The following is a 13060-nucleotide window of genomic DNA, read 5'->3' on the forward strand; positions in this document are numbered from 1 at the left end:
ACTGATCATTTCTTTGTCAGTGGGCAAACGTACAAAATCAGCATGGGATCAAATACTTTTTTCCCTCACTGTATATATATATACATATATTTTCTGAAATGTTTAATTGAAACGAATGAATGCATCCATGAATTTTAACTGACACATTTTATAAAATTGGTGACTGTAGTTACTGTACCTATAGCCTGGTTGATATTCATTATGTTTAAATTGTAAATTAAATAGATTTTTATTTTGACCAAAAGTTTGTCATATGTGTTTTTTTTGTGTTGATAGTTTAGTTTGTGTATATAGGCATTGACTTCAGGGTCATGGATAGCACTGGGTCATTTGAAGGTGGTTTCTAGAGACCGTACTGAGTACTCTCAACCACACTTTTACCTCTGCACATAGATTTATTTTTATATAAGCCAATATGAAATGTATAGGCCTACAGTGTATTGCATTGGGACCGATGGAATGGATGGAGTAGAAAGTGTTGCTGGGTATTTAGACCAGAGCTACTGAATATTCCCAACAATACTTTTACTGCAGCGCCCATAATAGTTTTTGCTCTATAAGCCAATGTATTCCATGTACAGTGATTCGCATTGTGGTCATTTATTTGACATTGGAACATGTTTTAAAAAACACATTTAATGCAAATGCAAATGTCACTTATAACAATGTGATTCATTGTTAATGTTTCGACAATAATTTTTCATATCATGAATAAATGGTTTCTACTATTACGTTGGACTTTTATTTAGAACGTTTCCGAAATTCTGTGACCCGGAAGTACTCTTTTAGTGTTGCTGACGAGACGAAGGAGATCCCTAGCGACTGGTTCGTGACAGTGAAAATAGCAAGAAAGGTAAAACAGATAAACGGTACAATAACGAGTAGCCAAATCAAGATTTTCCGAAACGGTGCTGAGCGTCACTTGGATTTGGCATTTTACCTGAATAAAACACTTGTTCTAGTCTACACACAGATTCTGGGTTAGGCGTTGCGCTAGCTTCGTCCCGCAACTAACGTTAGCCATTTAAAGTACCATTTATATTAACAATTTTGACTTACAGATAGCCATCTGTAACATAAAAATCAAGTTTAAATTGTTAATGTAAACGGTAATTTAAATGGCTTGTTGCGCGACGAAGCTAGTCGTCGCATAACGTAGCAGGTTGTACTTTGTACTTGAGTTTCGTGAGGAACACTTTCGCGAAAGTACACGTTTATACTGACTATTATGGCTGGAATTGCATATGCTAATCTACCCTTATCTATTTGACAGGAATTGTTGAGATGAATAGTGAAAACTTTTCCATAAGTGAGAAGATTGTGTCGCCAGCATACATTCGCCAGGGGTCACAGGCACGTCGCAGTCATGAGCAACTGATTAGACTGCTTTTGGAACAGGTATTATCCGATTTTACATGCTGGTCACACTGCAAAATAAATGTACACATGCATGTTATTCAGTCATTGCAACCACAGTGCTCGCGCGCGTCTGCGTTGCCAGGCGCTAAAATAGAACTTGGTTGTATTTGTGACGCTTGAAGCGCTGCAAGTCCCGCCTCACCCATCTCCTCATTGGGTTTTAGGAGCATATACCCACTTGGGTGATTGAAAGATGAACTGAGGTCCACACTCCAGTCCAGTTGGTGGTGGTAATGCACCTTAAAGTTGGTTGCCAACCGCCATATAAAGTCCAAAGGTGGGCGGCGATTGGGATGGAGGTGTGAGTTTGGTGCGGAGAGCTCGAGTAAAGGACGCCCAGGTAGCGAAGAAGGACCGAAGTTTATTGCTCATATTTTATCGAAAGCGCTATGAATAAGTGTAGAAAGGGAGAGTAGGAAGGTAAATGGAGTCCCTTGAGAAAGCAAGAAACAGATGTATGTCAGGAGAAGTGCAGTATTATCATAAGGAAACGTATACCTGTATGATGGAGGAGGAATGGAGGGAAAAAGAGAGGCAGAGGAGGTCTAAGAGAGAGAGAGAGAGGGAGGAAGACTGTGAGCTTGAGTCTGTTAAAAATGGCGGGAAAAAGGGAGAAGGTTTGTTAAAGAAAAATGGTAGGAAATGTAAGCAAAGTGAGCTGAAGACAGGAGGAGAAATGGAAGTGAATGAGGGTGAAGTATCGGAGGTGGAAGGTGTGGTGAAGTACTCGGAGCCCGAGGATTGCACAGAGGGTCAGGATGAAGATGAGTCTGTGACAGTAGGAGTGAAGTTTTTGGACAAAGTGGATCCTTGCCTTTTGGCTGATCCATTTGTGGTTTCAAGATGGGTGAAAAGAGCGTTGGGTAAAGTGGAATCGGTGAGGGTAACCAGAAGTGGTCTAGTGATAATTGTTTGTTTTTCTGTTGGTCAGAGGGAGAAGGCACTCAGATTTCAAATGGGGGAAAGAATGGTGAATTGTTTTGCTCTCAAGAAAAGGGCGCCATTGAAAGGAGTAATTACTGGGGTAGCAGTAAATGTAAAAGTTGACCAACTGAAGGGGAAGATTCCCGGTGTGTGTGATGCTCGTTGTTTGGTGCGACACAAACAGGGGGGCGAGAATGGGGAAACAGCGGAGTCATTGTCTGTTCTTGTGAGTTTTGAAGTTGAGTCTTTGCCTGATATTGTGAAGTTAGGGTACATAAGTTATCCTGTATAAGCTTATGTGCCAAATACATTACGATGTTACAGGTGTCAAACTTATGGGCATGTGGCAGCAGTGTGTAGGAGGGAGGTTCCAAGGTGTGAGAAGTGTGCAGAAGGGCATGAGACAAAGGAATGTGTAGCATTGGGGAAAGTAGTGGTATGTGCTAATTGTAGGGGTGCCCATGGGGCTGGGGATCAGAAATGTCCTGTGCGAGAGAGGCAGGTTGAGGTTTCCAGGGTAAGAGAAGTGAAGAAGTTGTCATGCTGAGGCAGTGAAGAAAGTAGAGGAAGATGGATCAAGGGGGAGGAGTGGTGAGAGTAGTAGAGATGTACCAATGCAGAGGGATAGGACAACAAGTGATATATGTTTCAGTAAGATTGGATTTTTAGCATTTATAGCAATGGTTATTAATTGTACTGCAGGGATGGAACACAAGTCTAAGAAAATTGAGGTTGTGGTGGCAGCTGCAGAGAGGTATTTGGGTGTGCGAGACTTGACATCAGAAGAGTTACAGGGAGTGTTATGTGGTGATGTTCCATCATCTCAGGTTGAGGGCATGAGGTAGGAATGAATATATTTGTGGAGTGGAGTGGGGTGGTGTTAATTATTAATAATAATTTTGAATTTGTGAGTGTAGTGTTAGATGGTAGGGTATTTATTTTATTTTATTTTTCAAGCAAAATATAAGGGAGTTATACACAAGTCTAGTAGGTGGCGGTAATGCAACAAATGTGATGCCAACTGCCGTTAAACCTCATCGAAGAAGAATATAAAGTCAGAAGAAGAAGAAGAAACCTGAAGGAGGAGAGATTACTAGAAACAAACTCAGTTTACCTTTTTATCTGTGGATTAATTGTCGGAGTAGAGGACCTTGTGCATTTCAGGTAAAATAACAACCCAATGTTTATATCCCAGGACAAATGAGCTAGCAACAGCAAGCTATCTAGCTAAATTGACATAAATGTTGAATGCTTTTCGACCTGTCCCCAAATTAATATAGTTGGTTCTGAGTTCGTTTTGATATGTCAACCTGCATGTCCTGATCGTGTCTGCTGTGGGTGGACAAAATCAACATGCGCGCGATGGCACGCGCGGTCTGGTCAGCATGTTATTAGAATTCTATGAATAGGGACGTCAAATGTTCAGCCTGCTGCGCAGACCCTATTGACGATCTAGTCTAGCGCGCCTGGTTAAATTGTGTTTAGGAGCATTTAAACAAAAAAATACGATTTAAATGGTTAAAACTAAGACGTATGTGATTATTGAACAGATTTGTGAGTTTGCTTAATTTACTATCATCTTAAATGAAGATATTGAATTCTTGTGGGGGGGGGGGGGGAATGAAAGTTAGAGTATGGTAATATTTTTTTACACTTTATTTAGACAGTAATGAAATGAGATGGGGAGACTGGCAAATGGGAGAAACCGTGGCAAGGTTGGAAAAAAGGATTGATCCCTGTTCTCAGGTGGAAAGTTCGATGTGACAGGTGCCGGGGAGTGTTACCACTACACCAAGGCTCTGCACAGGAAATAATGATATTAATGGGTGATGGCAGTGGGTAACCAAATCATAGATTGCAGTCTCCTTGTCCATAGACTACTTTCAAGGTAAGGACACAAACATTTTGTGATTTGGTTGAACTACCTCTTTTTAAAATAGGGCTGGAAGAAAATCCTGCTTGCTCTCCAGGAGGGCCATGTCTGATCTATGTTTCCCAAGTGCTGTGTGTGTTTGAAAATGTTCTTGTTATAACAATTAATTTCTCAATCACCCAACCTTGAAGAAAAATCTAATTAATATAAATATTCAGGTGGTTTATGTCTACTAGTTGAAAATCAATAATAACATCTCCTGAAGACAAGATGACATACAGTATAGTATTCAGATCCCCCTTGACTTTTTCCACATTTTGTTACGTAAACAGCCTTATTCTAAAATGGATTAAAACAAATAAAAATCCTCATCAATACCCCATAATGACAAAGCAAAAACTGGTTTTTATAATTTTCTGAGAATTCATTATAAATAAAAAACAGATACCTTATTTACATAGGTATTCAGACCCTTTGCTATGAGACTCGAAATTGAGCTCAGGTGCATCCTGTTTTCATTGATCATCCTTGAGATGTTTCTACAACTTGATTGGAGTCCACCTGTGGTAAATTCAATTGATTGGACATGATTTGGAAAGGCACACACCTATCTATATAAGGTCCCACAGTTGACAGTGCATGTCAGAGCAAAAACCAAGCCATGAGGTCGAAGGTATTGTCCGTAGAACTTCGAGACAGGATTGTGTCGAGGCACAGGTCTGGGGAAGGGTAGCAAAACATGTCTGCACAATTGAAGGTCCCCAAGAACACAGTGGCCTCCATCATTCTTAAATGGAAGAAGTTTGGAACCACCAAGACTCTTCCTAGAACTGGCCGCCTAGCTAAACTGAGCAATCGGGGGAGAAGGACCTTGGTCAGGGAGGTGACCAAGAACCCAATGGTCACTCTGACAGAGCTCCAGAGTTCCTCTGTGGAGATGGGAAAACCTTCCAGAAGGACAACCATCTCTGCAGCACTCCACCAATCAGGCCTTTATGGTAGAGTGGCAAGACGGAAGCCATTCCTCAGTAAAAGGCACATGACAGCCCACTTGGAGTTTGCCAACAGGCACATAAAGGACTCTCAGACCATTAGAAAATATTCTCTGGTCTGATGAAATCAAGATTGAACTCTTTGGCCTGAATGCCAAGCGTCACATCTGGAGGAAACCTTGCACCATCCCTACGGTGAAGCATGGTGGGGTCAGCATCATGCTGTGGGGATGTTTTTCAGCGGCAGGGACTGGTAGACTAGTCAGGATCGAGGGAAAGATGAACGGAGCAAAGTACAGAGAGATCCTTGATGAAAACCTTCTCAGGACCTCAGACTGGGGCGAAGGTTCACCTTCCAACAGGGCATCGACCCTAAGCACACAGCCAAGAAGACAACGCAGGAGTGGCTTCGGGACAAGTCTCTGAATGTCCTTGAGTGGGCCAGCCAGAGCCCGGACTTGAACCCGATCGAACATCTCTGGAGAGACCTGAAAATAGCTGTACAGCGACGCTCCCCATCCAACCTGACAGAGCTTGAAAGGATCTGCTGAGAAGAATGGGAGAAACTCCTCAAATACAGGGGTACTAAGCTTGTAGCGTCATACCCAAGAAGACTCGAGGCTGTAATCGCTGCCAAAGGTGCTTCAACAAAGTACTGAGTAAAGGGTCTGAATACTTATGTAAATGTGATATTTCAGTTTTATTTGTAATAAATTAGCAAAAAATTATATAAACCTGTTTTTGCTTTGTCATTGTGGGATATTGTGTGTAGATTGATGAGGGAAACATTTGTTTTAATCCATTTTCGAAAAAGGCTGTAACGTAACAAAGTGGAAAAAGTCAAGGGCGTAGTAGTGCAGTCCTGAATCCAAGATGGCGTAGTAGTGCAGTCCTGTTTTTGTCGTTTGTCTGTAAATAGCCTGTAAAAACCCAGTTTTTTTTGTATTTTTCGTACATATTTCCCTATCAGACTTTTCATCCTTCTACAAAATATACTTTCCTGCAACCCGCCTCACTCAATGTGGAACGGATTCTATTATTGACTTACCTTTTATCTAGAATCTCCAGTTGAAACTAGCTAGCCAGCTAACTAGCTACTTGCTATTAGCCACAGTTAGCGGTATTTCACCCAGAACATTGGATTTTCTGCGGGAATAATTTAATCACTGGACATTAATCACCGGATCGCAACTAGCTAGCCGCAACCGAGTGGATGTTGCTGTCTGGCTAATCACCACTGCCCCCGATGCAAGCACCAGTTAGCCTCGAGCTAGCCTAGAGCCAGGCTCATATCTACCTCTAGGTCTACCGGACGGGAGTAGCCAGCTAACTAGCTACTTGCTATCAGCTACCGTTAGCGGTTTTTCACCATTGTCCGTGGCCTGCACCACCCACCAGCCAGCTCTAGTCTGGACTATTATTCGGCCAGTCTGCACTGTCTGCACAGCGCGTTATCGACCCAGAACATATCAGTTTTTCTGCCGGAATCACTGAATCACTGGACCTTTAGCTCCGGATTCATCGCTACCAGCTAGCTGTAACAAAATGGATGTTGTGGTCTGGCTAATCATCCTGAGCTAGGCCCATTTCCCGGCTATCTACCTCTACGTCAACCGGACGGGACCACCTAGTGTTGACACGGAGCCCCGCCGATCCTACACGACTGGTCTGCCGACGAAATCGTCTGATGTGATTACAACAGGCTTCCCGTTATCACGTCGACCACGAAGATTCCATCTGCTAGCCCCGGCCCGCTAGCACACGCTAGCCGTGGCCTCTTGCTCGCTAGTGCTTTAGCAGCCCCCGAACTATCCTATTGCTGTTCACCGGACCTTATGATAACTCAGCTATACAGCTGATGCCTCCTGGACTGTTCCTTTTTACGGTACCGCATCCTGTTTATGTTTAGCCTCAGCCCAAACTGTGTCGTCATTACCAGCTGTTGTCTTAGCTCTCTCAAGTTACACCGTGATTGCTTTATGCCTCTCTCCCATCTCAATATGGTTAGCTTATTGTTGTTTCGGTTATTTCTAATTGTACTATTTCACTGTAAATCCCCCAGCCCAGCTAAACCTGCCTTAGATAGCTCCTTTATCCCACCCCCCATACACGCGGAGACTGACTCAATTGGTGCCTCCAGTGATGCTATCTCTTTCATTGTTACCCAACGCTTAGGTTTACCTCCACTTTACTCATATCCTTCCATATCGTTGTCTGTACATAATGCCCTGAATCTTTTCTACAACGCCCGGAAATCTGCCCCCTTTATTCTATGTACCCAACGCACTAGAAGACCAGTTCTTAAAGCCTTTAGCCGGATCCTTATTCTAGTCCTCCTCTGTTCCTCCGGTGATGTAGAGGCTAACCCAGGCCCTGCAGCCCTCAGTATCACTCCTACTCCCCAGGCGCTATCATTTGCTGACTTCTGTAATCGCAAAAGCCTTGGTTTCCTGCATGTAAATATCAGAAGTCTACTTCCTAAGTTTGAGTTATTCACTGCGTTAGCACACTCCGCCAACCCTGATGTTCTAGCAGTGTCTGAATCCTGGCTTAGGAAGGCCACCAAAAATCTACCAGGTACAACCCTAAATCCGTAACTATGGGTACCCTCATAGATATCATCCTGACTAACTTACCCTCTAAATACACCTCCGCTGTCTTCAACCAGGATCTCAGCGATCACTGCCTTATTGCCTGCGTCCGTAACGGGTCCGCGGTCAAACGACCACCCCTCATCACTGTCAAACGCTCCCTAAAACACTTTAGCGAGCAGGCCTTCCTAATTGACCTGGCCCAGGTATCCTGGATGGATATAGATCTCATTCCGTCAGTAGAGGATGCCTGGTTGTTCTTTAAAAGTAATTTCCTCTCAATCTTAAATAAACATGCCCCATTCAAAAAATACAGAACTAAGAACAGATATAGCCCCTGGTTCTCCTCAGACTTGACTGCCCTTGACCAGCACAAAAACATCCTGTGGCGTACTGCATTAGCATCAAATAGCCCCCGCGAGATGCAACTTTTCAGGGAAGTTAGGAACCAATATACACAAGCAGTCAGGAAAGCAAAGGCTAACTTTTTCAAACAGAAATTTGCATCCTGTAGCACTAACTCCAAAAAGTTTTGGGACACTGTAAAGTCCATGGAGAATAAGAGCACTTCCTCCCAACTGCCCACTGCACTGAGGCTAGGAAACACTATCACCAGCGATAAATCTACAATAATCGAGAATTTCAACAAGCATTTTGCTACGGCTGGCCATGCTTTCCACCTGGCTACCACTACCCCGGCCACCAACTCTGCACCCTCCGCTGCAACTTGCCCATGCCCCCCCCGCTTCTCCTTCACACAAATTCAGACAGCTGATGTTCTGAAAGAGCTGCAAAATCTGGACCCCTACAAATCAGCTGGGATAGACAATCTGGACCCTTTCTTTCTAAAACTAGCCGCCGAAATTGTCGCAACCCCTATTACTAGTCTGTTCAACCTCTCTTTCGTAACGTCTGAGATCCCCAGAGATTGGAAAGCTGCCGCGGTCATCCCCCTCTTCAAAGGGGGTGACACTCTAGATCCAAACTGTTACAGACCCATATCCATCCTGCCCTGCCTTTCGAAAGTATTTGAAAGCCAAGTTAACAAACAGATCACCGACCATTTCAAATCCCACCGTACCTTCTCCGCCATGCAATCCGGTTTCCGAGCTGGTCATGGGTGCACTTCAGCCACGCTCAAGGTCCTAAACGATATTATAACCGCGATCGATAATAGACAGTACTGTGCAGCCGTCTTCATCGACCTGGCCAAGGCTTTCGACTCTGTCAACCACCGCATTCTTATTGGCAGACTAAATAGCCTTGGTTTCTCAAATGACTGCCTTGCCTGGTTCACCAACTACTTCTCAGATAGAGTTCAGTGTGTCAAATCGGAGGGCCTGTTGTCTGGACCTATGGCAGTCTCTATGGGGGTGCCACAGGGTTCAATTCTTGGGCCGACTCTTTTCTCCGTGTATATCAATGATGTCGCTCTTGCTGCTGGTGACTCTCAGATCCACCTCTATGCAGACGACACCATTTTGTATACATCTGGCCCTTCATTGGACACTGTGTTAACAAACCTCCAAACGAGCTTCAATGCCATACAACACTCCTTCAGTAGCCCCTAACTGCTCTTAAACACTAGTAAAACTAAATGCATGCTCTTCAATCGAACGCTGCTGGCACCCGCCCACCCGACTAGAATCACCACTCTCGACGGGTCTGACCTAGAGTATGTGGACAACTACAAATACCTAGGTGTCTGGTTAGACTGTAAACTCTCCTTCCAGACTCACATTAAGAATCTCCAATCCGAAGTTAAATCTAGAATCGGCTTCCTATTTCGCAACAAAGCCTCCTTCACTCATGCTGCCAAACATGCCCTCGTAAAACTGACTATCCTACTGATCCTTGACTTCGGCGATGTCATTTACAAAATAGCCTCCAACACTCTACTCAGCAAATTGGATGTAGTCTATCACAGTGCCATCCGTTTTGTCTCCAAAGCCCCATACACTACCCACCACTGTGACCTGTACGCTCTTGTTGGCTGGTCCTCACTACATGTTCGTCGTCAAACCCACTGGCTCCAGGCCATCTATAAATCACTGCTAGGCAAATCCCCGCCTTATCTTAGCTCATTGGTCACCATAGCAGCACCCACCCGTAGTCTGCGCTCCAGCAGGTATATCTCACTGGTCATTCCCAAAGCCAACACCTCCTTTGGCCGCCATTCCTTCCAGTTCTCTGCTGCCAATGACTGGAACGAATTGCAAAAATCTCTGAAGCTGGAGACTCTTATCTCCCTCACTAACTTTAAGCATCAGTTGTCAGAGCACCTTACCGATCACTGCACCTGTACACAGCCCATCTGAAATTAGCCCACCCAACTACCTCATCCCTATATTGTAATTTATTTTGCTCTTTTGCACCCCAGTATCTCTATTTGCACATAATCTCTTGCACATCTAGCATTCCAGTGTTAATACTAATTGTAATTATTTTGCACTATAGCCTATTTATTGCCTTACCTCCATAACTTGCTACATTTGCACACACTGTATATATATTTTCTGTTGTATTTTTTTTGACTTTATGTTTTTTTACCCCATATGTAACTCTGTGTTGTTTTTATCGCACTACTATGCTTTATCTTGGCCAGGTCGCAGTTGTAAATGAGAACTTGTTCTCAACTGGCTTACCTGGTTAAATAAAGGTGAAATAAATAAAAAAGGGGTCTGAATAATTTCAGAATGCACTGTAAATCCGCCCCTACACCCTAACCCTATTTTTTTTTTTGTTCTTGTCCACCCTCTAGAATCAGACTTACACTTTTGGGTTCACATTATTTTTTACAAAATGATTTTCATAGTTAAAAATCAGGTCGCCATAGAAAACGTCCCTGCTAAAACATACTGTAGGTTTGTCTGCAGACTTTTTCGTTGGAACAGCCTAAATGCCAATCACCAAACGAGGGGACTAATGCAAGTGTGGATTAAATCGACTTTAGTACATTCTGTCAAAACTCTCCGTTCTGCAATAGAAACGGGAGTAACCGCAACCTAATTTTGTTGACAACATTATACATAAAACAACGCTACCGTGCTGCTCTTTTTACAGTTTTATAAACTCAGCGGAGAACGTTCTCTCTATTCAGCTCCACTCTAATCTTGAGGGGCGTTAATTTAACACGCTCATCCAATCCCATTGATGAGAACCTGTAGTAGCCATTTATCAACTCATCTCTTTGTGACAATGTTAATGGTAGATGGCCAATGCGAAAAAGGAAACGCAACACTTTTTTGGACTGGATAATTTCAAAGCATCAACACCTCACAGGTAGTTCTACATAGTGGCATGGGGTTGGCTTTCATTTGAGTAATAGCTTCACTGTCAAATCGGTGTATTTGTTTGTGGCCCTGATTTGACCTTGCCATTTGAGTTAGACGCACAGGTGCGTATAATAAAATCAACAGGACCAAACAAAATATATTAATCTGTTTAAAGCAATCGATTTAGTATAATCTTGATGACTATAAACTTTTTAATTAACATCACCAATCTGAGGTTGAAAGGATGTGTATTTCCACTCAATTTATGTGGTACAAATGCAAGCTTGTGTAAGGCAGTAACACAAACTGTCCACATTAGGGAAATTAGTGCAATGTAAAATAATATGACAAATAAATTAAACATATCAATTTAGGATGATAGTATATGTTGTCCTCTCACAAGCTATTGCAACAATTACACCTATTTGTCACTCATTTAAAAAATGTAGAGTGTTTTTAAAAATGCTCTCAAACACAATTGAACTGGGTGCTCTAGACTAGAGCTTCCGTAGTCTGTGCAGCAGCTTGAACGTTCGACATCACTACTAGTATTGGACAAATTCAGGTAGGTCCCTCCCCGTTTCATTCTGTTTACTTCCGTTTGGTTCTTAAACGGTTTCCATTGCAAGACGTAATGGAACCAAACAGAACCAAATGGGGAGGGACCTACCTGAATTTGTCCAATAGAAACTCATTTTCATTGCAAAACTCAACTGTTTGCAACAGTTTGGACTAATGATTACATCCATGATGTGAATGGAGATGGAATGCAAATCAACCATAACACAACCATAACTTGGATGGGTACTACACATACATTTGTTTACAGTTCTATTTAGCTTACATAATTCAGGAGTTGTGACAGAAGCATATGCCTTGTTTGTGTATCCTCACTGTACCTTAAAGGGCAAATGTCCTGAGGAGGGCTGGAGCGAGAGCACAATAGAACTCTTCCTGAATGAATTGGCTGTGATGGACAGCAACAACTTCTTGGGAAACTGTGGCGTTGGCGAGAGGGAGGGCAGAGTGGCCTCTAGTCTGGTGGCCCGACGACATTACAGGTTCTTATCAGCTGTTGCTTGTAACGTTTTCAAAATAGAGGAATTTACTTTAGCTTTGTTAAATTCTAAGTAGGCTTTAGTTTTGTCATACATGTCATGATCATGAGATCTGTGTTTATTGCTTTACACAGGTTAATCCATGGGATAGGACGATCTGGTGACATTGCTGCAATTCAACCCAAGGCTACAGGTTCCAGTCTGCTGAACAAGCTGACTAATTCAGTTGTGCTGGACATTTTAAAACTTTCAGGTGTGTAACTAAGTTTGCATTGAGCCTACTGATAAATTGATGGGGGTAAAAATCGATAGTTAGCCTACATATCGCAATATTATTTTGGACAATATTATATAGATACTTTCACTCCAAGTATTTATTTATTTGTTGTTTGTATTTTTTTAATAGTATGATTATTGTAGAATATTTTGCTAGGTAGCATTAGCTAGAGGTAGTTGGCTGTACCTGCTCCAAAATGCTGGTATTTTTCATCCTATTTCATGTTCTCGTCTTCTTTTTAAATATTGAGCCAACATGTTTTCAGCACAATTTATTTTCCATGACTGATCAAAACTCTGTTTATTATGCTGTCTCGCTGCAGCAGACATATACAGAGCAATATGTTTGGAACATCAAATCGCAATAAAATTGCAGTATCGAATCGAAATGCATATAGAATCGTGAGAATTGCAATACATATTTTATCAGCACCTACAGTGCATTCGGAAAGTATTCAGACCCCTTGACTTTTTCCACATGTTGTTACGTTACAGCCTTATTCTAAAATTAATTAAATAGTTTTTTCCCCTCATGAATCTACACACAATACCCCATAATGACAAAGCGAAAATGGGTTTTTAGAATTTCTTAAATAAAATAACAAAGAAAAGCTGATGACATTTACATAAGTATTCAGACCCTTTACTCAGT

The 13060-nt window shown here is 42.5% G+C and overlaps 1 protein-coding gene across 2 annotated transcripts in view; it reads left to right on the forward strand.

Moving 5' to 3' along the window:
• The first annotated feature begins 768 nt into the window (after positions 1-768).
• Positions 769-13060, forward strand: part of sepsecs (Sep (O-phosphoserine) tRNA:Sec (selenocysteine) tRNA synthase) — a 33361-nt gene continuing 21069 nt past the window's right edge. For both annotated transcript variants that reach the window (XM_084166175.1, XM_084166176.1), the window contains exons 1-4: positions 769-853; positions 1274-1398; positions 11981-12135; positions 12267-12385. In XM_084166175.1, coding sequence (XP_084022301.1) covers positions 1285-1398; positions 11981-12135; positions 12267-12385 — 388 coding nt within the window. In that variant the 5' untranslated portion in view covers positions 769-853; positions 1274-1284. The remainder of the gene's footprint in view (positions 854-1273; positions 1399-11980; positions 12136-12266; positions 12386-13060) is intronic.

This window comes from Coregonus lavaretus (assembly GCF_964263955.1).
Source record: "Coregonus lavaretus genome assembly, chromosome: 7".
NCBI classification, from domain to species: domain Eukaryota; kingdom Metazoa; phylum Chordata; class Actinopteri; order Salmoniformes; family Salmonidae; genus Coregonus; species Coregonus lavaretus.